At 39.2% G+C, this 25,390-nt stretch overlaps 1 protein-coding gene across 1 annotated transcript in view; it reads right to left on the bottom strand.

Annotated features, from left to right (window-relative positions):
* txndc11 (thioredoxin domain containing 11) overlaps nt 1–25,390 on the bottom strand; it is a 66,288-nt gene that overhangs the window by 28,888 nt on the left and 12,010 nt on the right. Inside the window, exons 2-5 of the mRNA XM_052022050.1 lie at nt 18,625–18,841; nt 13,292–13,389; nt 11,741–11,870; nt 206–299 (exon numbers count right to left, since the gene is read on the bottom strand). Coding sequence (XP_051878010.1) covers nt 206–299; nt 11,741–11,870; nt 13,292–13,389; nt 18,625–18,841 — 539 coding nt within the window. The remainder of the gene's footprint in view (nt 1–205; nt 300–11,740; nt 11,871–13,291; nt 13,390–18,624; nt 18,842–25,390) is intronic.

Genomic DNA, 25,390 nt, shown 5'->3' with positions numbered 1-25,390 from the left:
ATAGACACTTAAAAGGAAAAAGATGGGGGAGGAAAAGGACAGACAAGTTAAAAGCAGGATGGTTAAATGGTCTCCTGTACTTTAACATTCAACATCTTACAACAAATTAAAATCCATTCACCAGATATTAAAGTTTACATTACACAGATTGTATTACTTTTGGCATACATTTTTTTCCTCAAATAAAAAAAAGAGAATATTTTACCTCTTTTTAGTGCATGCAATGCGGAGATGTAGAGAGTCAGGTAACCCGGAGGTTGTGGCGAGCTGTTGAACTCGAAATATCCAAGAACACCTGGCTGTGTTGGAGAAAGGGAAAATGAAGGCAACTCAACCTTGAGAAGGCTCATTAGCATCTTCTATCCTAGTCACAAAACTTGCACTGAAAACAGTTAGCACCATGAAAAGTTACTTATACTTAAGTAAAGATGATTGTGATGCAGGTTAGTGCATTAAAGTCAAACAATCCTTCCAGGGCATGCTGCTATTATATATCAAGATATTAAATCCCTCCCCCCCCCCCCCCCACATAACACTCATATGACCTTGTCCACACAGCAATAACTCAAATGAAGCTGCATCACATAAAAGAAATGCTAGGAACACCTGTTTGTTTAGATATCCTATGTTATGAGACGAGCTTCCGAGTGATAGTTAAAAACCACTATTTGAATATAGTAGCAATAACAACAACTTGGGTTTATGAAGCACATTTGCATGTAGTTAAAAAAAAATCCCAGGAATGATCTAAAAGAAAAATCATAAGTTCATAGCTCAATTAGAACCCAATTTCAAAAAAAGTGTTAACTTTTCCAGCAATTTACACACAATTAGCAGTCTGGCAATAAATACACTACTGGGTTCAATGACAATGAACAGAGTTAAAAGGGGAAACAATGGTATTGAAAGGAACAACTTATTGTATTTCACCCAAACAGTTACCACCAGGGCAAAAGGGGTATAAAATTCTTATTAATTAAGCAGTAATTGAAAGTCAGCATTCAAAAATCATACTACTATGGAGAAAAAAAAGACATTTGCATAATTTTTCTCATTCCAAAAAAGGAATTCAATCCAATGCTGTTCTGAAAAAAATAGCTGGGACTAAAATGGTAGAACCCAGTTGAGTACTGATGTACAGAGGGATCCAGACACATGCAGGCAGATGGCACTAGTTAGATTGGCATCATGGTCAGTGCAGACATGGTGGGCCATAGAGTGCAACACAGGAACAGGCCCTATGGTCTACATTCTAAGATTCAAATTCAATGTTCACTTTCACACTTAAGTCAGAAGGCAGCAAACTAATGCAGCTCCATCCCAAGCCTGTAACTTAAGACCACTGTTGCTTTTATGCAACAACCGTATGCTCCATTTCTTATACATCTCAAAATGCATCTGGATCTCGACAGCAACCATATAAATGTGCGCTACTTTTACTGCATAGCTAGACATTCACTGCCTGAGCAATATCCATGACTGGACACTAATGTGTGATCAAATCAAAAAAGCAGAAAAAATGTTACACTTTGATTAGGCACCATGTATAGGAGGAAGAAACAATTAACTTTCAGGACTTTGACCTATAACAGTAACTTCAGATTCTGATGAAAGATCAGTCATGCAAGTCTTCAACTCTTATTTGTCCCTTCACAGATGCTGTCTAATCTGCTGAGCATTCATATTTCAGAACTCTAATAGCAACAGTTTATTTTTGTATCAACATTTAAATTCCCAACAACTAATTTCCTGAACCAACTTTGCTTTCTCTTTCAATTTTTATATGCATGTTAAGCAGGAACTAACAGAAATCAGCTACCAATAAATGGATATGGAAGTCAATTGAGCAAAAGTAGTATTTAGTTCAAATTGACTGCTACAAGGTGAGCACATGGTCACTGTTTTAAAAAGAGGTTAAAAGGTACAGTTCAACTTGCTAACCACAGGAGCAATGGCTGTAATGGGTTCTTGGTAATAATGGAGGATGTAGTGTAACTGTGGTTAAATTATGCTACTAGTGATCCAGTAAAATGAACTGGAGTTGAGAGTCAAAAACTATCATGAAGCTGAGGAATTTAAATTCAATTGAAAAGCTAGCATCAATAATGTTGACTGTGAAACTAATCAGATTGTTGTAGAAAAACATCTGGCTCACTGATGTCCATTAGAGAAAGAAATCTGTCATTTCTGCCTAGTACAGCCTATATTGAATTGTAAAATATTGTGTATAATATTATTTAATGAGGAAATGTTGATCAATAAGCTGGTAGTTAAACTACTTTTAGAGAACAGTGATCATAATATGATAAGTTTCTAAAATTTGCAAATGATTAGTTCAATCTGAACCAAGGTTTTAAAATTTGTATAAAGGCAGATAAGAACGGGTTAGGCAAGGTAAGCTGCGAAATTTCATATAAAAAGGTTTAACAGTAAACAAGTAATGGCAAACATTATTTGCAAACTATGTATTAATCCTTTATATATTCTTTTAAGGCAAAAAAGCCAACAGGGGAAAAAAAAAGTGGTTTAACTTAAGTTATCAAATATTAGGTCAAAAGGAAAAGACATACAATGTCCCCACAAAAAAAACCTCACAGCCAGCCAGAGTTTTGTTTTGTTTCTGACAATAACAATGTTGGTCTCACATTCATATTATTCACAAATACCTGTAAATTTGAGCAAGTACTTACAGGGAATTAAAGCTATAAAATAGCACTACTTACACAAGAACAGCTCTCATAAAACTGTTCTTTTCCCCTGAAGTTTGATCTGCCTACTTAAGAGTTTGACACCAACCTACTCATTAGGTACTTCATGTTCAGCACTGATTACTGGATTAAAACTAATTCATCACTCGTGTTTTCAAAACATCCCAATGCCAATCCACTGAAATTATGATACAGTAGCAAGTAGATGAAGCAAAACAGAATTATCCAATAGCTGAAGCAAAACAGAATTATCCAATAGCTGAAGAAAACTCACAATCCAAAAAGTACAGTTAAGACTAGAAATGTGATCTTCCAAATAATTACCATTATTGACTTTGGATTGCATAAAGTGAACTTGTTAACAACTGAAACTTTCCATATGTGTTTTGAAGTAGAAATCCAGAAACAAATGCAGTTTGAGTCTTTGATGATGATTAGCTTTCAACACAACAAATGATACAGAGAAAACTTCACTGAACCATTAATTTGGCAGGAGAGACCAGAAGCAGGCAGTCAGTCAACACTGGTTAAATACAATATCGATACAAGGTAAATTGTATAGGCGACCCATGTTACAGCCTTTCGGGTTACGGAAATTCGCCCTTGCAGAATTCACTGGACAAAAATATCTTTAAGGTTCATTTACTTTTTCTTCCACCTTGGTTGTTATATAATACAATGGTCAACTAACAATTTTAATTAATCTCTATTGAATGGTCTATAGCAGCCCCAAATATAAAATGTAAAATTCTTCTGTTGGTAAGTGCTGCAATATAGTTCCAAAGTTACTTGTTCTTTTCCAGCATGCTACTGCTGTCTCAGATTAGTCATAGTCAAAGACATTTTTTTGACCTCATTGGAGAGCTGTAGATTTACGACTCATGTACTAAAATGCTTTCCAAATTTCAGTTTTGAATTTACCCCTCCCAAGTGCTATGACCATTAGCTCTACTGGTCTGGATAAGATTTAAAAAAAAATATTCATGTAATGCCAATGCAACTGAATTTATTGCCCATGTGGACTCTTTTTCATTCCATAACTGGCATTGTTCCTTGCCCTTAAAATGGTCTTTTTCACTGGGTACGTGCTGAATTCACTTCACTGCTCCATATAATCTTACCAATCCAGTTCTTCTCTTTATTCTTTCAACTGCTTGAATATCCCTGTACTAAGGCAGACAGAACATACAGTATTCAAAGTATGTTTGTACCAATGATTTACACAGTGAAGATTTTTTTTCAATTAAATATTGATCTTATTCAAATCAATATTTAAATCCTTTTTATACCACCACTATCCAGTTGGTCATGTTTCTACCTGTCCAAATGCTGCTGATATAAAGTCTGCAATCACCTCTGGATTCAGTTAAGAACACAACCTTGATGGATGCTTGGTTAAATCTCATGTTATGGTACCAGATTCTGCTTTGGGTGTGCTGTCACTACGTTTTGCAACATTCAAGTCTTTCCAAAACTGCCCAAGTCTTGCCTCCCCATGTACAATGTCACAGAAGATTGTTTAATGATTTCATACAAGTCTTGAAGAATTTAGGGCCTTTTCTTAAAAAAAATAAAGGCAATGCTTTCAGTTTCAAAAAAAATCATGTAAAACACTGCACAACATCCATTAGTGAACAATGAGAAAATGGTAAAGCCCAGAAGATGCCAAATCCAATGGCAAAAATGGCACCAGAAATTAATATGGATATCTTAATTATCAGAATCTCACTTGTTTGGATTCAAGCATTTCTGCCCAACCACTATTGCACTTCTTCCTTTTAATACATACCAGCATCTAGAAGATGCATTAAAACATAGCTGTGTCTCACCCCATTGTTGTTTATGAAAGCCCCATAAAGTTCACAATCTTTAATTGCAATGTTAAAGAACAGTGCTGTCAGCTTTCCTCATGTAATGTCATACTGTGTCAGTTCAATGCACTACATTATATTGATCTATTGCAAGTTCTCACAGCTACCCAAACTGAGCATTACAGGTTCATTTTTTTTTATATATACAGCCAACTCCTAGCAGGACATTGCAATGGAATTCTCTGTTAAGGAGTAATACTCCACAAATGCAGGCTATGAAAGCTTGCATTTCAGCAAAAACTGCAATGCAGGCAAATCCCAGTGCCCAAATAGGTGAAATAACTAAAATCTTATCTCTGTAGCAGTGAAGAAACTCTTGATATGGCAGAGATCAGAAGCAGGCTGAAAACAATGACTGTGACCTTAGCTCACATGGACAAAAAGAGTCAAAGTACACAAGACTATTTTATGTTATAGGAGGATATACTGCATATCACAGTAATGACAAAGAATATTGTTTAAGTTTGGCCCTTTAAGTAGCAAGGCTTTATGGAAAACTATTAGTTAAATGTGGTTGTTTTGTGAATAAATAACAACAATTGTTTGTCAAATCAATGCAGTTAAAAACAAAGATCACTCAGGAAAGAATTATAGAATGATCATTGACCTTTTAACATTAATCACCAATCTACATCACCAATAGCCTGTCCTGGTCCAACCACATAGATGCCACGGCCAAGAAAGCTCACCAGTGCCTCTACTTCCTCAGGAGGTTAAAGAAATTTGGCATGTCCCCATTGACACGCACCATCTTTTATCGATGCACCAAAGAAAGCATCCTATCTGCATGCATCACAGCTGGGTATGGCAACTGCTCTGCCCAGGACCACAAGAAACTGCAGTTGTGGACACAGCCCAGTGCATCATGGAAACCAGCCTCCCCTCCATGGACTGTCTGTACCTCTCGCTGCCTTGGTGAAGCAGCCAGCATAATCAAAGACCCCACCCACCTGGGTCATTCTCTCTTCTCCCATCAGGCAGAGGATACAGGAGCCTGAGGGCTCATACCACCAGGCTCAAGGACAGCTTCTATCCCATGGTGATAAGACTATTGAACGGTTTCCTTATATGATGAGATGGACTCTTGACCTCAATCTACCTTGTCTGACCTTGCACTTTATTGTCTACCTGCAATGCACTTCCCTGTAGCTGTCACACTTTACATTCTGTTTTTGTTTTTACCCTGTACTACCTCAATGCACTGTGTAATGAATTGATCAGTCCAAATGGTATGCAAGACAAGTTTTTCACTATACCTCGGTACAAGTGACAATAATAAACCAATACCAATAATTACTTTCCTCTCCACAGATGCTCTAACCTGCTGAGCGTTTTCATAATTTTTCTGTTTTATTTGGAAGGTTTGCAATCTTCACCAGTCCTGCATAACCAGCCCTTTATCTTGAGCCAATGCTCCTTCATTCTAGATTCTCTTACACTGAGGAAACAAGCTCTCAGCACATACCGATCACTCTCAGATTTTACAAACTCACAAGCATAAGGCTTGATTCTCAGAGGGTAAATCAACTAGTGCTTTTGTTCTGGGTTGAAAAAGAAACATTGGCTTGGACTTTTCATTCATCAGCACAGACAGGAGGCTTACTGATGACCTCAAAAGGAACTCCCCACAAAAGATCAAGTAAATCTGTGGCAATGGATGTCCCCTTTTCCAATCTCAGTTGTTCTCATGCAGAAATTTAAAGGAACCCCCACTAACACCTTTTGATGCCATCAATTTGGTCAAAGAACTCACAGGCAGAAAGCCAGGAAGTAAACACTAGTATCCAAACTTTATAGAGAAGGAATAAAGAATAAATCAAACTCCTTTAAGAAACAAACATCAAACAAACCTCAAAAATAAAGAATCAGTTTGACATTTATAAACCACATATACAAGTCCGATATTTTCTTTTAAACAATTTGCTAAGCAATTATTAATGCACAAACAAACTCAAAGCAACAAAGTGTTAACATTTTATTCACAAACTGTTCATGAATTACTGAATGCTCTCAATAAGTTACAGATTTCCCTGATTATATTAAAGGAGGCTATAAAACACTCATTTTACAAGCAGAAGGAATCACCAACAGCAACTTGGTATTTCCTTATTTAACTCAGCTGATATTAAGATGTTGGTAACACCGCAAATGGAATGTTGTGCGGTGTTCTGGTTGCCATGCTATAGGAAGGATGCAGTTAGGCTAGGGGGCTGCAGAAAAGATTCACAAGGATGTTACTGGGAGGGCTCAAGTTACAAAGAGACTGGATAGGCTGCAACCATCTTTGTAGTGAAGGAGGCAGAGGAGCTACCATATAGAAGTTTATAAAATCATGATGGGCATAGGTAACGTGGATGGTCAGTCTTTTTCCTAGGATAAGGGGGTCCAAAACTAGAGGGCATTGGTTTAAGGCAGGAGGGGAATGATTTAAAGGGGACCAGAGGGGCAAGTTCTTCCAATGCAGAGGGCAGTGGGTATGTGGAACAAGCTGCTGGAGGAAGTGGTAGAGGCAGGTACAATTACAATGTTTAAAATACATTTAGACAAGTATATGGATAAGAAAAGTTTAGGGGGAAGTGCAGGAAACAGGACTAGCTTGGGAAGGCACCCACGTTATCGTGGACAAGTTGGGCTGAAGGACCCGATTCCATGTTGTACAACTATGACTCTATAACTGTGCATGTGCATACTCCAGAAGATGTAGTTTCATTTAGTAACAATAACAAATGTTGATGGATTTAATGTCACTACATTTGACCTATGGGTTTTTTAACTACCAAAATCTGCTATTTCAATCTGCCAATCCAGCCATTTCATTGTTTTTGGCAAAATGCACATCTACAAGTCCCATCCAAAATCCTCAATTTCCTGAGAGGAAGTCACCATTTCCTATTTGGAGAAGTTCAATTGCTCTGGGCATTCCTGCTTTACTCTGATACATCACTTTCTCTGGTTTGTGGAAAGTTCCTACTCCTTCCTCAACACCACGGCCTTTGCCAGCTCAACACGTGTCAAACATTTGCTAGCCCACACGCACAATTCTGATTGCTATATTACATTCAAAAAAGTTGCTGGATGTTATATCTTAACACACACAAGGTTAGGCTGAGTTTTGCCTTTTGGGAAGTTAATTTATTTCCTCCAAGCCTGCTGAGAATACACGCCTGCAAACAATTCCTGAAGAAGATCAACCAAAGAACAAACAGTGACACAAGAGAAGCCTCCCAAAAGCACCACAATCATTGCTGGCTCGCAAGAGACAACCAATGTTCAGTTATGTACATATTGCTATACAAGTTATCATACTGGAGAAGGTGGCAAGAAAACATTTTAGGGTGGTATTAGAAATGTAAAGTTTCACCTAATTCTAAAGGATGCATAGGCTGGGTCTTTGTTCTTCTGAAAAGGGTTTTGTTTTGATGGATTAGATATAGGAAGAGTGCTTGTACCTGTAGGGAACAAAAAGCAGAAGCTTGCAATATAAGATAGTTGCAAGAAATCAAACAAGTTCTTTACCTAGAGACTTGTATAAATTGCCTCAAACATGCCCATCTTTGATCAAGTTCCAAGTGTATTGAAGAGGAGGATATGAAATGGAGGAGGAAATGGACAGTTATTCTAGAAGAGCCAAAGGAAGATGCAGGACAAATCCTGGCATGGGCTGATTGAGCCAAAAGGTCAGTTTCTGTGCTGCAACTTTCCGCACAAGTCTCTTCCTGGGCTGGAATTCCTACCTTTATGTTAAGATAACTACTGTTAAATTTATATCTAACACAAATTTCAATGAAAATATTGTCTCTAGCTAAATTATTAAAAGTGTTTCTGCCTCACTCTGGCATGTTCGCCACTTTAACCGTTATTTTTCCTTTCACTGTCCAGTCCTACAAATTAAAGACACAGAACTTGGTTCATCTATTCAGACTAATAACAAAGCAGATTAATTAACATTCACCACTGAAGCGGCAAATGAACAGCACTCAGTTACGTAAAGCACCAGCTAAGCTTTTGTCACTGAAATTTTAATGGGCACATTAGTGGTGCAATTAATTGAAATCAATTAGAAGCACCAGATAAAAATTAATATTCAATAACCTGTAATGTACAACTGCAGTATTTTCTCTTGTAATATGTGTTAACTAAAAGGAGAAATCTCTCTGGATCAATAATATTAAAGCAAATCCTATACCCTGTCAACTAATAACCAGCATCATAAACACCAGAATGTGCAGAGAGCTAAATCACATATTAGTGCTGGTGAAAGCCCTTGAATAATAGGCAATGGTGATGGGCTTGTCCTTGAAGGGAATGATTAAAACTCCTTTTATGCCTTTATTTTAATTCAAACTCCAGAAATCTAGCAATCAATGGACAGTTTTCTGATGTGCATGTTCTTATATCAGTTTTTCATAACTAAGTCCAATGCTCTTAATAACAGATTCTATGGCAAAAAGGAAAAATAAGGTCATTAGATAATTAAAGAGCATCATTAAAACAACTAAAAATATGCTCAAAGACCCTACGAGTGGCTGTTAGGGACATTAGCCAAAGTTAGCAGAGGTAAAACTCAGGGTTTTCATTTTTGTCAAATTTCTCCAAAATAAATTCTTACTATTGAATGCAAGAGGGAAACTTGCTTAACTTCTGGAATTTAATTTCAGCTTCTCATTAGGGGGAAAGTTCATTATCCCAGCTATTAAATGTAACATGTCATGAAGAAAATGCAAAACAATTACCATATTTTGGCTTGCAATGCACGAGTCACTGATGGACCATCCATCCATATTGTATTCAGATCAATTCAGTAATCAGTCAATTCATTCAGAAAATGAACTGTTCCATTGGAACATTACACATTTATGAACAAAAAAAAAATCACTATTTTAAAAGTCTAGTTTTATCCTGATACTGGATTAATGTTTTTATGCTTGACCTCCCTCTTGTGGTCTGTAGGGAAATGGTCACAATGTCATAACAACCTCAGGTGCACATATAAAAGAGCAAAACTGAAACAAGTTTTACAACTTTCTAAAATGACAATTAAATTCCATTCAGCAATATGCCAGAAGCAAGAACTCACCATGAAAAATTAGTATAACCAGAAGGTAAATAAATGAAGCTGGTTATATTATCCAACTTACGTATTAGCCTTAAATCGCCACTACAAGGGCAGAATAAGCAGAAGGACCCAGACACTCAATCTGCCAAGATTCAAACCTTATTCCATACTTGCAAGAACCTGAGGGGAAGCCGTTGCAAATTGCTAAAGGCAATAGCGAGTAAGTTCAGAAGGAAGTACTGACATTTTATATCTGCAAAATTATACCCTGGTTAAAAGATACAGGTTCTATAATGTTCCCACAGATTATAGTAGCAAACGTAGCCCTGATATTTAACAAAGGAGGAAGACAGCAAATAGGAACTGCAGACCAGTTAGCCCATTATCAGTAGTAGGGTAAATGCCACAATCCACTAGTATGAAAATGGTAACAGAACATTTTAGAAAATAAAAGATTCAGCAAGTGAACATGGATTTACAAAAGGGAAATCATATTTGATAAATCTGTTAGAATGTTTTGAAGTTGAATAACAAAAGACAAATTTGAACTTCCAAAAGGCTCTTCAGCAAATGTCATACAAGAGCTTGTAAAACAAAACTAGAGAGCATGTTATTGCAGATAAAGATACGTCAGTGGACTGAGGATTAGTTAATGGATGGAAAACAGAATAAGAATAAATGAGCCACATCCCAGATTGGGAGGTTGTGCTTACTGGGGTGCTGCAAGGATCAGTGTCGGAGCCCTATCTACTGTAAATGATTTGCTGATGGCACAAAGCTGTGTAGCAGTGTGGGCTGCTAGGAGGATTCAGGGAAGCAAAAAGGGGCTTCTGGAATGCCAGAATACATAGGCATGGTCATGGTGGATGGAACAATGTGGAAAAATGTCAGGTCATCCACTTTGATAGAGAAGTAGAAAAAACAGAATACATTTTATGTGGTGAGAAATCAAAACATCCAGGTGCTCAGAGAGACCTGGCTGCCCACAAATCAGAGCAAATGATTACAAAAAGGTAAAAGGTACATTGGCCTTTATTGCAAGTGAAACTGAGTGCAAGAATAAAGACATCTTACTGCAACTATATAGGACCATAGTGATTTCACACCCGGAATACTGCATACAGGTTTGGTTCCCTACTGATGGAAGGGTAAACCTATAATAGTGGGAATGAAAAGGTCTGTCCTTTGAGAGATTAAACAGACTGGGCATAGAAAGATGAGAGGTGGTCTTATAGAAACGTACAAAATTCTAACAATACATGCTGGGATGCTGTTTCTGCCAACTGACATATCTAGAACCAGGGTGTCACAGACTCAAAATAAAAGAGTAGGCATTCTGGACCAAGATAAGAAGGCATTTCTTCACCTGATGTGAACCTATGAATATAATCAAAGGCAGATCAATAGATTTTTGGATGTTAAATCAGATTAGTGCAAGAATGTGCCAAAGAGGTTTTTAAAAAAAATATGATGAGCTACGACCCTATCGAATGACGGAGCACACACAAAGGGCAGAATGGCCCGCTCCTGCTCCAATTTCTTATGATTTTAATGTTTATATCAATGGTGTTCATGGGCCTTGCCATGTAAAAAATTGTCAGTCAGCTGAGTTTTCCTACTTAAAAGCAACTATGCTTCTGTGATTTTAGGACAAAGGTAATGAAAGGCATTGTATAAACATCATTCTTTAAATACACCAAATTTCAAACAAATTACACTGTAAAATTATTAAGTGAAAAATATCCACCTTGGAAACACTCATTTATTCTTTTAATATGCAAAACCTGACACTACTGTTGTCAGATAAAATTGCACAAGTACAAAAGAATTATATTTCTCCTCTAATATTTTGACACTGGAAGACTGCAAGGTAAACATTCAAAGAAAACAGCTCTTTTAATCACTAATTAAACCCTCAATGTGCATTTGATTTAACATTAATAACATTCCTTCAGATATGCAGTGGAGTGCTAGTTTAAAAAAATCTACAGAATCAAGAAAAAATGTAATTAGCATGCATTCAGAAACTAATGATGACATATTAGTAACATAAAATATAGTACCAGGATTCCCCATCCACCCTGTATACAAAGAAAAGTACCTACCTCATAGTGGGAAAGAAAGTCCAGTAAAATTGAATGAGTCGAGATATACTGAAGTGGACTCATAACTCGTTGAATGAAATTGTGAATATAACCAGCTGTAAGAGGTCCCCTGTACTCAATAGGGCCAAATCTGAAAAAGGACAAAAAGTGAGTTTCTATCAATTGTGATATGAAGTTTTATTTTTAATTTGGATATAGGCTCTCATCTTATCTCAAAATATTGCAGCACACCTGGAATAATTATTTTTTTTTTCAATTATTTACAGGATGAGGGCATCATTGACAAGAGCCCATCCCCAATTTCCCTTGATGTGGTGAGCCTCTGCACTCATTCAACATTTCATTCCACTGTTAGTTCCTACAGTTATACCTATTGAGCTGTACATTTCTTTATACAAGTTGCCCGTTCCATTGATGAACAGGAGTTGTGGAATTTTGGCACTGGATGTTTACTAACAGGAAAGGTGATTAAAAAAGCAAGGAGACCAAACTGTACGCAGGACTCCAGATGTTGGTTTTAGAGTTCTGTAGTATTATAGCAAGGTCTCCATACCCTTTTATTCCATCCCCATTGCAACAAAGGCAAACAAAAATAAAAATGGAGTCAGATATACAACTTTCTGACATCAATAAAAAAAAGAGCTGAAGAAGATGTTTTAAAATGATTAACTTGTAGTGTGAATGTAGATATTATTAGTACCTATGCACACTATTTATGATGGAATGTAAAAGAATTATAGAACTACCATTGTCAATCCATTATTATTTATAATTGCAAGATAATAGTTCAAGTTCTGACATCAAATGGGGAATTAGCTGGGGGCTATTTTGCCTTGTATCATGTGGGAGCATAAACAACTATTGAAAGTTGCTGAGCTGTGGCTCATGAGGAGGTTAACAAAGTCACCCAGTACACTGGCATTCAGTGGAAAATACCAGCAGTTTCACACAAAACTGCTGGCATTTCCTCAGTTTATGCAGTTTCAAATTCACTATATAATCTGTCCACTAAATCATTTTTTTTTAAAAATTTGCTTTGGTACTAGCAATGGAATAAAAAGGTATATTGTTCAACCATATTTGCCCTGGTAGTTAGAATACAATACACCAATGGGTCTAGAGTTATGCATTGGCCAGAGCAAGTAACAATAGATTTCCCTTCCCAAAGGGCAGCAAATTGGATGGGTTTTGACAGCAAGAAGAGGATTGCAGCAGCTCTCAACACCGGAACACAGTCCTTCAAAATCTACTTTCCTGCCTCATTTCTCCCTTGAGATAGGCAGATATACTGTATTGTGTTATACACTCGTCGTCTTCCATAAAAGGAGAATGGGTTTCCACTGCCAAACAGTAAAAAAAATAAAATTGAACAGGTAAGAGAAAAATTTACTTATTCATTGTTCTTCAAAATAATGCCCCTGGTTGTAGGTCTTTATTAATAGTTGTTCTGTTAGTTTTCACAATTTTTGTTTGTCAGTCTTTTGGGGGTAGGCTGGTTATCATTTGGTTACTTTTGCATGTCAGTTGACTAATCAGGAAATTGCTTCTTACCTCCTCTGATATAAATGAATCACAGGATAATAAAAGAGATTCATTTGCTTCCTGCACTTCCCCTGGTGCCACCAGCAGTTTACAGCAAGGAACAGCACCTGGAACACAGAGCAAGATCAGTCCTATCCCAAGTTCAGCAGCCTCTTACATCAGCTGGATGGACCTTGTCACCCTCTCTCTCAGTTTTAGTCCAAATGCACGAATTAATGACCCAACCAATCTCTCAGTGGTAAGAAACACAAAACCTGGTATAGATCTAATCACAATCCACAGACTTGCTCTGTGACTGCTAAAAGAGACTGATGGATTTGCATTTATCTAGCACCTTTTCATGTCCCTCTTGGAATGCCCCAATGCTCTACTGCCAATGAAATACTTCTGTAGTGCAATCGTAAGTGCAGAAAATTCAGTGGCCAATTTATGCATAGCAAACTCAAAGAGCATGTAATAAAGAGGACCAGATTACTGGTTTTAGGATGATGGTTGATAAGTAAATATTGCCCAGGGTACAGTAGATTACTGCTCTGCCCTTCAAAATGGGATCTTTTGTATCAACCTGAAAAATACAGAGCTGACGATTAATATCTCTGACCTTTGACAATTCAACAATCCCACAATACTGCACCAAAGTAACAGCTTAGATTTTTAGTGGAGACACAAGAGACTGCAGATGCTGGAATCTGGAGCAACAAACAATCTGGATCTGGAAGGCAAGGTTAAGGAAAACCCCCAGAGGTTCTATAAATATATTAAGAGTAAAAGGGTGGCTAGGGAAAGAGTAGGTGCCCTTAGAGATCAGCAAGGCTGACTGTGTCACGGGTCATAGGAGATGGGTGAGATTTTTAATGAATATTTCTCCTCGCTATTTACTAAGGAGAAAAATCATGGTTGCTCAAGAGACAAGGGAAACAAGTGGAGATGTTCTGGAGAACATTCATATTACCAGGGTACTTGCAGCCTTACAGAACATTAAGGTGGATAAATCCCCAGGGCCTGACCAAGTACATCCTTGGATTTTGTGGGAGGGTAGAGAAAAAGTTGTGGAGGCCCTTGTGGAGATATTTGCTTTATCATTAGCCATTGGTAAAGTTCCCAAAGACTGGAAGGTGGCTAATGTCATTCTATTGTTTAAGAAGGGTAACAAGGACAAGCCAGGGAACTATAGGCTAGTCAGTGTGACGACAGCAGTAGGGAAGTTGCTGGAGGGTATTCTGAGGGACAGGATCTACCAGCATTTGGATAGACAGAATCCAATTAGGAGAAGTCTGCATGGCTTTGTGTGTGGGAAGTACAGTTTGACAAATCTTTTAGAATTCTTTGAAGTAACCAAGCGTCGATGGGGGTAGGGCAGTGGATGTTGTCTATTTGGACTTTAGCAAGACCGTCGACAAGGTGCCACATGGCAGACTAGTTTGGAAGGTTAGGTCCCATGGAATCCAGGGAGAGCTAGTTGGGTGGATTCAAAATTGGCTCAGGAGATAGGAAGCACAGGATTGTGGTTGAAGGTTGTTTCTCAGAATGGAGGCTTGTTACTAGTGGTGTGCTGCAGGGTGTGTTGGGACCCTTGTTATTTATATACATGATTTGGATGTGAATGCACAAGGCTTGATCAGCAAGTTTGCAGATGGCACAAAATTAGGTGTTGTTAATTGTGAAGAAGGTTATCATAAATTACAGGGGGAGCTTTATCAGTTAGGGAAGTGGGCCAAGGAGTGGCAAATGGATTTCAATTCAGATAAGTGCGAGGTGATGCATTCTGGAAAGTCAAACCAAAGTAGGACTTATACTATGAATGGCAGGGCACTGGGGAGTGTAATGGTATAATGGAACAGAGGGACCTAGTTCACTGAAAGTGCATAGTTCATTGAAAGCAGCGTCACAGGTAGACAGGGTGGTGAAAAAGAAGGCCAGTGTGCTAAAACACCAGCCTTCAGTTAGGGCATTGGGAATAGGAGTTGGGATATTATGTTGCAGTTGTACAAGTTGTTGGTGAGGCCATACTTGCAGTTTTAGACACCCTGTTATGGGAAAATGTGGTTAAACTGGAACGAGTGCAGAGAAGATTTATGAGGATGTTGCCAGGACTAGCGGGCCTGAGTTATAGGGAGAGGTTGTCCAGACTAGGTATTTTTTTTCCTTGGAACATTGGAGAATGACAGGCGGCCTTATAGAAGTGTTTAAAATTATGAGAGGCACAGATAAGGTGGACAGTAGCAGTCTTTTCCCCAGGGTAAGGAGTCCAAAACTGGGGGGGGGGGTCATAGATTTAGGGCAAGAGGGCAGAGATTTAAAAAGGACCCAAGGGGCAACTTTTTGCATGCAGAGGGTAGTTAGTACATGGAATGAGTTGACAGAGGAAATGGTTGAGGCAGGTACAATAGTATCACTTAAGCACCTGGATAGGTACATGGAGGGATATTGGCCAAAACACAGGAAATTGGGACTAGCTAGGTGGACAACATGATCGTCATGGACTTATTGGGCTGAAGGGCCAGTATCCATGCTGTATTGCTTTTTGACTCTATAACAATCTGCTGGAAGAACTCAAGTGGATCGAGCAGTATCTGTGGGAGGAAAGGAATTGTCAAAGTTTCAGGTCGAAACCCCACATCAGATTTTTAGTGTGAAACTTGTATTTAGAAATGCCTGACACAGGAGTGAGAACATTACCAACAGCTGCTTCAGAGTTAGCCAATACCATAAAAGCTGCACGTAATGGATCCTTAAACTTCCTGAGATGGCAACAGACAGTGAAGAGAGATCATAAGGGAGGGAAAGCAACTTAAAAATCAAGAAAAATGGAGGGATATGGGTTGTGTAGGAGGGAAGGGTTAGATTGATCATGGAGTAGGTGTATATGGGTCGGCACAACATCGTGGGCTGAAGGGCCTGTACTGTACTGTTCTATGTTCTAAAATAAGATCGCTGCCAGAGGAGGGCTTAGATATAGAACTGGCAAAACAGTATTCCCTCAGCATTTCCCTGGAGTGTGGAACTGAAACATTAAACTACCATGCTTAGTGGTGATTTTCTTTTAAAAAAACTGCATGTTAACCTAATCAAAAGAGCCAATTCACAGGATGCCAGTACATAGTGTTATGTAGGTAAGCATGATGGAAGAGGAAGCAGGAGAGTCGGTAGCAGTAGGCATATTTATTATTATTCAATTTCAGAGATCCAAAAAAAAAATTGGAGGAACACTTCAGACTGGAATTTGCTTCATCTTTAATATAAAATCAATTCAGCACCAATGCTATTTTAAAAGATTTCTGGTTGAAAGTTATAATTTAAGCATTTTGTCATCCTAAAAGCAAGATTATTGGGGTCATTCTTTGGATTATAATAACTAACTTCAGTAGGTGAACAGTCAGTATTAAAACACACACAAGCCCTGGAAAATGGGTCTTGTTAAAAAGCATGCAAGTTCAGCAACCTTCCCACTGAATATTAAAGCAAAGTTTCAAAAACTGAGAAGCAAGCCAACTTTTCTTGAGAACATTATTTCTGCGACTCTAAAACAGCACACTTTAAGACATTCAAACAAGGGACAATGAAGACCAGAGCAACCCAGAAGCTACAAGGACCTTTATGCACAACAGAAACAGCAAAGTAGTCTTATATGGGATTTAAATTTCAGGTAGCATTTAAACTAGCAAGTAAATGGTCCTTGAAGATATCTGTTCAATGTGCTTTAATAGACTTGCCACCTCAGTAGCGCATAAACAGAAGACCATTTTATATTAAACTTTGTCACCAAGCAAATAACATTTTAATGGACTACTTGAAATCTGAACGTGCACTTATAGCTTAGCCATCAACATTGCTCATCACTACTTAGCGCAAAGTACACAAACAGTTTTGAACAGATGCTAGGGATTCCCAATGCTACCTTTAAACGTATTTTTAATTACTATTATTGTTAAATGCCACAGGCAGAAGTCCCCAAACCAAGAGCGTGACATTTGAAGATGTTAAGTGCATGCACAGTATTTCTACAAACTGCCTGCTGAACCTTACACTTAAGGGTTTGATGTATATAAAAAATGTTTAAAAATAACCAAATCAATTAGCATAATGTAGTTTATTGTACAACAGGTAAAAAAGTTCTACACATCAGTAAAATTATACAGACATTATGGAGTAGAACAATTCAACCCAATTGAACTATACTGGTGTTTATGATCATTAAGTTATATTGGCATAATCTCCCTATTCCCCCATCACTATTTGCATTGTGCCTCAACCACAGCAGAAATATTTTAAGGCACTTCAGAGGAAAGCTACAAAGACATGAGATATTCAAGGAGTTGACTGAAAGCTTGGCCATTTAAGTTCTAAAGAGTGTCTTAAGAGGAGGAGAGAGGGGTGAAGAATTTAAGACCTTGGCAGCTAAAGGCAAGGCAGCCAGCATTGAAATGACTGCAAGGATGAGCAAGCATCCAGAATTAGAACTGAAGATAACTGTTCAAATGTGTTTGATTAGATGTATACAGGTATCACTGGTGAGAGAGAATACCTAAACAAAAGATATACAGGAAACAGCACCAGTGTGGTACACAATACATCCAGTGAATTTGTTAACTGATGTTTTTCAGTAGCTGGTGAATTTATGTTTTGTTAGTAAATCAATCTTAACCTTAAAAACAAAAGAATCATCAGAAGTGGTGACTACAAAACCACCAAGTGCTTGTAAAAACCACAATGCTCACCAACATACTTGGGAACAAGCCTACTTTAAATCTTGTCGTTAATGGTGACACCATATCTACTACAACGTGGTTGATCCTTACCTACCTAGAGAGTGGTGAGTACGTGAAATACACGGTCTGACAGTGTGGTAGAAGCAGAGTCAATGATAGCATTTAAGAGGTGCCTAGATAAGCAAGTGAATTACCTAGGTATAGAAGGTACAGGACAAATGCTGGAAGATGGGATCAATATGGATGGTGCCCACTGGTCGGCATGAACACGATGGGCTGAATGACCCGTTTCCATGCTATACGACTCTATTCTGAGGGCTGTCATCAAGTCCTCAGAGCACTGTGGTAATTCAAAAAGAGAATCACGTGGCTGATGGGAACATGCATTTGGGAACTTCGACTCTTCCACCTACAGAAATGACCCAGCAAACCATCAGTAGGACCAAACTATTATAACATTAACCACTTGGATTGCAGTGCTTAAAAGGTAGGTCGCCGCTTCAAGGGATTTTGGGAGATGGGTACTAAATGCTGATCTTGCCAGTGACACTTACACCCCATGAGGGAATTAAATCTCTTTGTAGGTAAAAAAGGAAATGCAGCAATGAAAAGGCCAAGAAGAGAAGGACTCACCTGTTCCTGAAGCTGCCCTGCAACCTGATCAATTTCTTCCCTGACAGAAATCGATTCTCCACACCAAGGGGCATAAAACAGGATAAAAGACACTTCAGACATGCGACAGTGTCTCTCCACTTGGTCTAGCTGCCCCATGTATAGGTCGATCACAGGGGAGTTGGGGGAGAAAAACCGAACAGGCGGTGGAGCCATTTTGACCACATCTTTTGCCCGACTGCAAAATAAAGTTAAATAAAAACACAAATCAGTTTAAAAAGGGCTATGTAGATACATGAACTGATGAAACAGTATTATTAAGAAATCAGTGTTAATGTTTTGAACAAACTCTGCCAGAAAAAAGTCATTCTAAATGGAGAAGAGGGAAATAAATGCTAATTTACAAATTTTTCTCTTCCCAATTAACACAATCTTTCACATGGTAGTGCTGAAAAGGATGCAGAGGAGATTCACCAGGATGTTGCCTGGGATGGAGTGCTTCAGTTATGAGGAGAGACTGGAGACACTAAATCTATTCTCTCTGGAGAGAAAGAGAAGGGGCATGATTGAGGTGTATAAAATTATGATGGGTATAGATAGGGTAGACTGCAGGAAACTTGGAGGCAGATAAAACTAGAGGATGTAGATTTAGGGTACAGGGGCAAGAGATTTAGAGGGGATTTGAGGGGATCTCTTTGACCCAGAGAGTGGCGAGTACGTGGAAGACACTGCCTTAGTGTGCTGGAAGCAGAGTCAATGATAACATTTCAGAGGTGTCTAGATGAGCGTGTGAATTACCTAGGTATAGAAGGCCAAAAGGGACAAATGCTGGAAGATAGGATTAATACGGATGGTGCCCATTGGTCAGTATGGTCAGTAGTGGGCCAAATGGTCCGTTTCCATGCTGTATGACTCTATTCTGAGGGCTGTCATCAACTCCTCACTGTGGTAATTCAATAAGGCTGCTGGGAACATGAATTTGGGAACCTTGACTCTCTCGCCTACAGACCAGCACTTAACCAGTCCAAACAGTAAAAAGAGTTCTATTTCCAACTGTAATAAACTAATTAATAGACAGGGACAATATTCCCATCTGCAATAAACAAACATGCTGGTTTTGGTGATATCAATGCCCATTTGGTATGAGCCAGGAGAAGTAAACAAAAAAAACAGAAGAGCCTTCAAATACTCAAGAAGTGGCCTTCAAAACATTACTTCTCTCACTACAGCCAGACCCGCTGCACATTTCTAGCATTTTCTTTTTGAACTTCAGATTTCTGGCACCCACTGCATTTTGCAAGGACCAGAAGCACAATAAATACATCAACCACACAACAGAGGAGGCCTCAGAGAAAGTGGCCTGCAAATTTGTGCTTCTACTGAGCCAAAAGTTTGAGACCCATTTTTTTGTAGGCACTGGCATCAGCTAGACTTTTACTCTTCAAAGAAACATTAATGGTTGACACAAGAACAGAAGACATTGGACATATAGGAGGCCCTTGTGGAGATATCTGCTTCATCATTAGCCACTATTGAAGTTCCTGACAACTGGAAGGTGGCCAACGTTGTTTAAGAAGGGTAGCAAGGACAAGCTAGGGAACTATAGGGCAGTCAGCCTGATGTTAGTGGTGAGAAAGATACTGCATGGAATTCTGAAGGACAAAATCTACCAGCATTTGGATAGACAGAGTCTGATTCAGAGGAGTCAACATGGCTTTGTGTGGGGGAAATCAAGTTTGACAAATCTTTTGGAGTTCTTTGAAGAGGTAACCAAGAGGGTAGGGCAGTGGATGCTGCCTATTTGGACTTTAGGAAGATCTTCGACAAGGTCCCACATGGCAGGGTGGTCTGGAAGGTTAGGTCCCTTGTTATTCACATCCAAATCATTTATATAAACAACAAATGCACAAGGCTTGATCAGCAAGTTTGCAGATGACATGAAATTAGCAGGTGCTGTTGACAGTGAAGGATGTTATCATAGATTACAGGGGGAGCTTGATCAGTTAGGGAAGTGGGTCAAGGAGCAGCAAATTGATTTCAATACAGGCAAGTGTGAGGTGATGCAGTTTGGAAGTCAAACCAATGTAGGACTTGTACTATGAATGATAGGGCACTAGGGAGTGCAAAGGAACAGAGGGACCAAGGAGTACAAGTGGATAGTTTGTTGAAAGTGGCACCACAGGTATACAGGGAGGTGAAAATGGCATTTATCATGTTACATTCAGTATAGGAGTTGGGACATTATGATGCAGTTGTATAAATTGTTGGTGAGGCCGCACCTGGGGTACTGTGTACAATTTTGGTCACCCTGTTGTAGGAAAGATGTGGTTAAACTGGAAAGAGTGCAGAAAAGATTTACAAGGATGTTGCCAGGACTAGGGGGTCTGAGTTGCAGGGAACTGGGGGCAGAGATTTAGGGTGAGGGGAAAGATTTTAAAAGGGTCCTGAAGGGCAACTGCCCCCCCCCCCCCAAACACAGAGGGCAAGGAGTATATGGAACAAGCTGCCAGAGGAAGAAGTGGTTGTGGCAGGTACAAAAGTATCATTTAAGAAACACTTGGATAGGTACATGGAGGGATATGGGCTGAATGCAGGAAATTGGTACTAGCTGGGTAGAACATGGTTGACATAGACTCATCGAGCCGAATGGCCTCTATCCGTGTTCTATGACTCTATACCAAGCAGAAAAAAATTAAAGTTTCAAGTCAATGACTTTCTCAGGACTGGAAAGGTGATGAAGTGGGTGGAGGGCTGAATAAAAAGGGAACATCTGTGATAGGGTGCGACCAAGAACTCAGAACAGTTGAGAAATGTTGAATACCTTGTTCACACTTATGATCACAGGTAGAGTCAAACTATGGTGGGTGGAATAAGTCAGAGCCAGAGACATTTACTAAAGGAATGACATCGATTGACTGCTTGCTGATTGACACACAGTGCTGGTTCTTTTAGAGACCTCACCCTCATTAGAGCCAAGCTCTACATGCACCTTAAAAAGACCCATCATGCAAAACTGACTGGTAATTCTCACCTCAGTGCCACTAACAAAGGACTTTGACAACTGCAAATGAGTGCTAGACCAAGCTTCTGAAAATGATTAATCCATGCCCAGCACCTTGTGGGAAAACTTCAAGGCTTTGACTACTGCCAAGGATGCCTTTGGAGCTAAAGAAAACCCTTGGACTGGAACACAGCCTCTGAACACTGTTGCTCCCGTTCATAACAAAGAAAAAGCAAGCTCACCCAATTCACTTCAATCAAATAAGTCCAGAACTTTGAAGTTCAAAGGCGGCCAAGATTGTGCACCAGAATTGGCAAGACTGGTGCAAAATGATACAGATCTGCTTTGAGAGAGGAAACCTTCGAGGTACCCATAATGGAATCAAAGTGACATTCAGTCCAAATTGCAAAAAGATGAAGTCTCAAAGCAAACTTGGGTGGTGAATGGCAGACACCCAGAAGTCAGGTGACCAACAAACTGAGATTGAGAAGAGTTCTCTGTAGTGCTCAAAGGATGGCATTATCTGTGTTTTTGTGTTAACTGTCAATCCCTGGTTCCCACAATACAAGACTGGATTGAAACCCCAACTCGCAAAGATGGTGTAGAAGCAGAAGCATCCGGGGAAGCAGCAGGCAATCATCAGATACTTCTAGAGCTGCTAACGGCAAGAGGATGGAGTTGGGGAGGAAGCTGGCAAGTGACTATGCTATTTCCTGTGTCTACTGGAAGGAAGCCACTTACTCCAGATTAAAGTCAAGATTAAACTCCAGATTAAAGGCAGATAGGACTGTAGCAATTGCCAAAGAAAATCACCTCTATTAATATGTTATATTTTCTTACAATACAGGTAGGTAGTTAAGCCAGCTTTCAAAGCAATTCCATCAATCCCATTTCCCTACTCCTTATTTCTCACATGCCCTCTGGCTCAGAAAAATCCTATTTTTTTGTTAAATGCAAGCAAGAGTCCTGCTGAAGAAAAGAAAATGAAAGAGTCTGCTCTGAGAGCTGATGAGATTCAAAGCTGCAAGGTGCACAACTGGCATCTCCTACACACTTCGCTTACTGCATGAAAAGAAGTGATCAACAGGCAACACCATAAAACACTCCTTGAACTACAAAAGGCATTAACAGTAATGCCATCCACACAAATAATGCTGAGAAATGGCTGTCCATGAAAAGATGCTCTCCCTACTCAGACTTCCATGAGGAAATGAAAGCAAAGATCCATTATGAGAACAAAAAGTTTGAGGCCAGCACTCATACTGGAAGAGCACCTACCAGCTTTAGTATTTTTCTCAAGTTTGCCTCAAGAAACAATCTGGTACGTTAACTAAATGTAGGATGGCAGCTTGGTCAACATCAAATAAATTTCAGAGCAAAAGACATCAACCAGCTTACCATTGAAGACCCACTCACAGAAGACACTGCATTCATCCCCAACTCATCTGATGAACTGCAGAACACAATGAACAACTTTTTCAATGCACGCACCAAGTTCAATATAGCAATCAGTATCAAAAAGTCACAGGGCACCATTTAGTCTTTATCAAGAATGAAGCAACTGCATCCTTGACTTCCTGACCAACAGACCTGTATTTAGCAAGGACAAGCAGCGACACCTCCATGATTATTCTCAACACTGGTGCCCCACAAAGCTGTGTCCTTAGCCCCTTACTTTATTCCCAATACATTCACGACTGCGTGGTCAGATTCTGTTGCAACTCCATCTACAAGTTCGCAGATGACACCACAGTAGTGGGCCGAATCTCAAACAACGATGAGATGGAGTACAGGAAGGAGATAGAGAGCCTAGTGACATGGTGTCAAGACAAAAACCTTTCCCTCAAAGTCAGCGAAACAAAAGAGATGGTCATTGACTTCAGGAAGTGGGGTGGAGTAAATGCCTGACTTTGTCAATGAAATTGCAGAGTTGTGAACACAGCCCAGTCCATCATGAAAACCAGCCCCTCCTCCACTGACTCTGCCTATACTTCTCACTGCTTCAGTAAAGCAGCCATCATAATCAAAAGACCCCTCACACCCTGGTCATTCTCTCTTCTCCCCTCTTCCATTGAGCAGAAGATACAAAAGCTTGAAACCACATACCACCAGACTCAAAGAACCTCTTGTATGATAAAGATGAACTCTCAATCTACTTCATCATGGCCCTTGCACCTTATTTGTCTACCTGCACTGCACTTTCTCTGTAACATTATATCCTGCATTATTTTTTTCCTTTTGTATTACCTTGAAGTACTTGCATTTAGAATGATCTGACTGGATGGCATGCAAACAAAAAGGTTTTTCACTGCATCTTGGGTACACGTTACAATAATTACCAAGCTTTGGATAACATCACAGCTCAACTGTTATCAGCTCACTTAGTCTTAACAGAAAAAAATGATACAAGAACTGGCAAAGCCTCTTTGTAATCTTTGGCAAACTGTGTCTGGAACAACAAACTGCAAGCTCAGAACACAATATTTGTCCACTGGACTTGCCTCCTTCATAGCTGTTCTGGGCAACCTACTCCAAGTAAGGGTAGACATGGAATAGCTTCCACCTTCACTGTCTCAGAAAAATCCTGTAATTTTTATTGTTTGTAAATGAGAAATTTGTTCTGTGCATCTGAGAAAATTGGAAGAAATCAAGTCAATTTTATGCCAATGACAGACAACTTCAACTGTATTACACTGCCACCCAGTGGCAATAATAGGATTTGCAGAATGGCAATGACAATATTGAGGACAATGACACAGATGAGGATACAAGGCAAGGAAGCCCAGCTCTAAAGTGTAACAGAATACCTAGTTTAATTTCAGATAAAACTCAGAAACAGACCTCATGAAAATTCTATTGGTACACTATCTGAAGTGAATAACTTGTTCACAACACTAACCAAGCAATGATACGTGCCCATAATCTTGTTTCTTTCAGCCAGTTCACACACAATACATCAGTGAGGACAAGCAAAGAATTATTTAATTATTGGAAGGAAGCTGTGGTTTTTGCAGGAGAAGCAAAAGACAACCTATGAGGGTAGCCAAAACAAAAGTCTGCAAATGCTGGAAACCTCAAGTAAAAATAGAAAATGTGGAAATATTCAGCAAGTCAGGTAGCATCTGTAGAGAGAGGATAAACAGTTAATCTTTCAGGTCAAAGACCCTTTATCAGATCAACTGTGCTGACAAAGGGTCTTTGACCTGAAAGTTTAACTCTTTCTCTCTACAGATGCTGCCTGACCTGCTGAGTGTTTTGAGCATTTTCTATACGATGGAGGTGGAAAAGTTATTACGCAACTTTCAAAAATAAATGCAAATGCTACAGTGCGACTATGTGCAAATTTCGATAGGTGTGATAGGAAGCCTAATGTAAAAACAAAAAGCTGCAAATCTCAGCATTTCAGATAGAGTTTGTGGAAACAGAGAATTAATCTTAATGGGATTGCTTCAAAGGTGGTTTGTGGATAATTTACAGCAGAAATTACTGTCTTGATGATGAAACTGAACTTTGCAGTCACACCTTTATCAAGCGATGCAGTCAATGCCACATGAGCTAAAACTGACCAGAACCTCCATTCCAGCACGCCACAAGGGATCCAGGGATTCTTTGCTGAAGTTTTCAAACAGGCTGCAAGCCAAAGGAAAATCCTGAAGAACTGGTTTACTCAAACACAAGCTTCTCTCCAGAACTCTGCAACGTGGCAATGTCACTGGTAAAACTTGCAAGTCAACAAGATGGCTTTGATATGCCTAGTTCTATCTTTGAAGGGGGTGAACATCAATG

Source organism: Pristis pectinata, chromosome 8 (genome assembly GCF_009764475.1).
Source record: "Pristis pectinata isolate sPriPec2 chromosome 8, sPriPec2.1.pri, whole genome shotgun sequence".
NCBI lineage: Eukaryota > Metazoa > Chordata > Chondrichthyes > Rhinopristiformes > Pristidae > Pristis > Pristis pectinata.
Note: the sequence above shows the minus strand (reverse complement) of the source record. Positions and strands in the feature narration are given on the sequence as shown.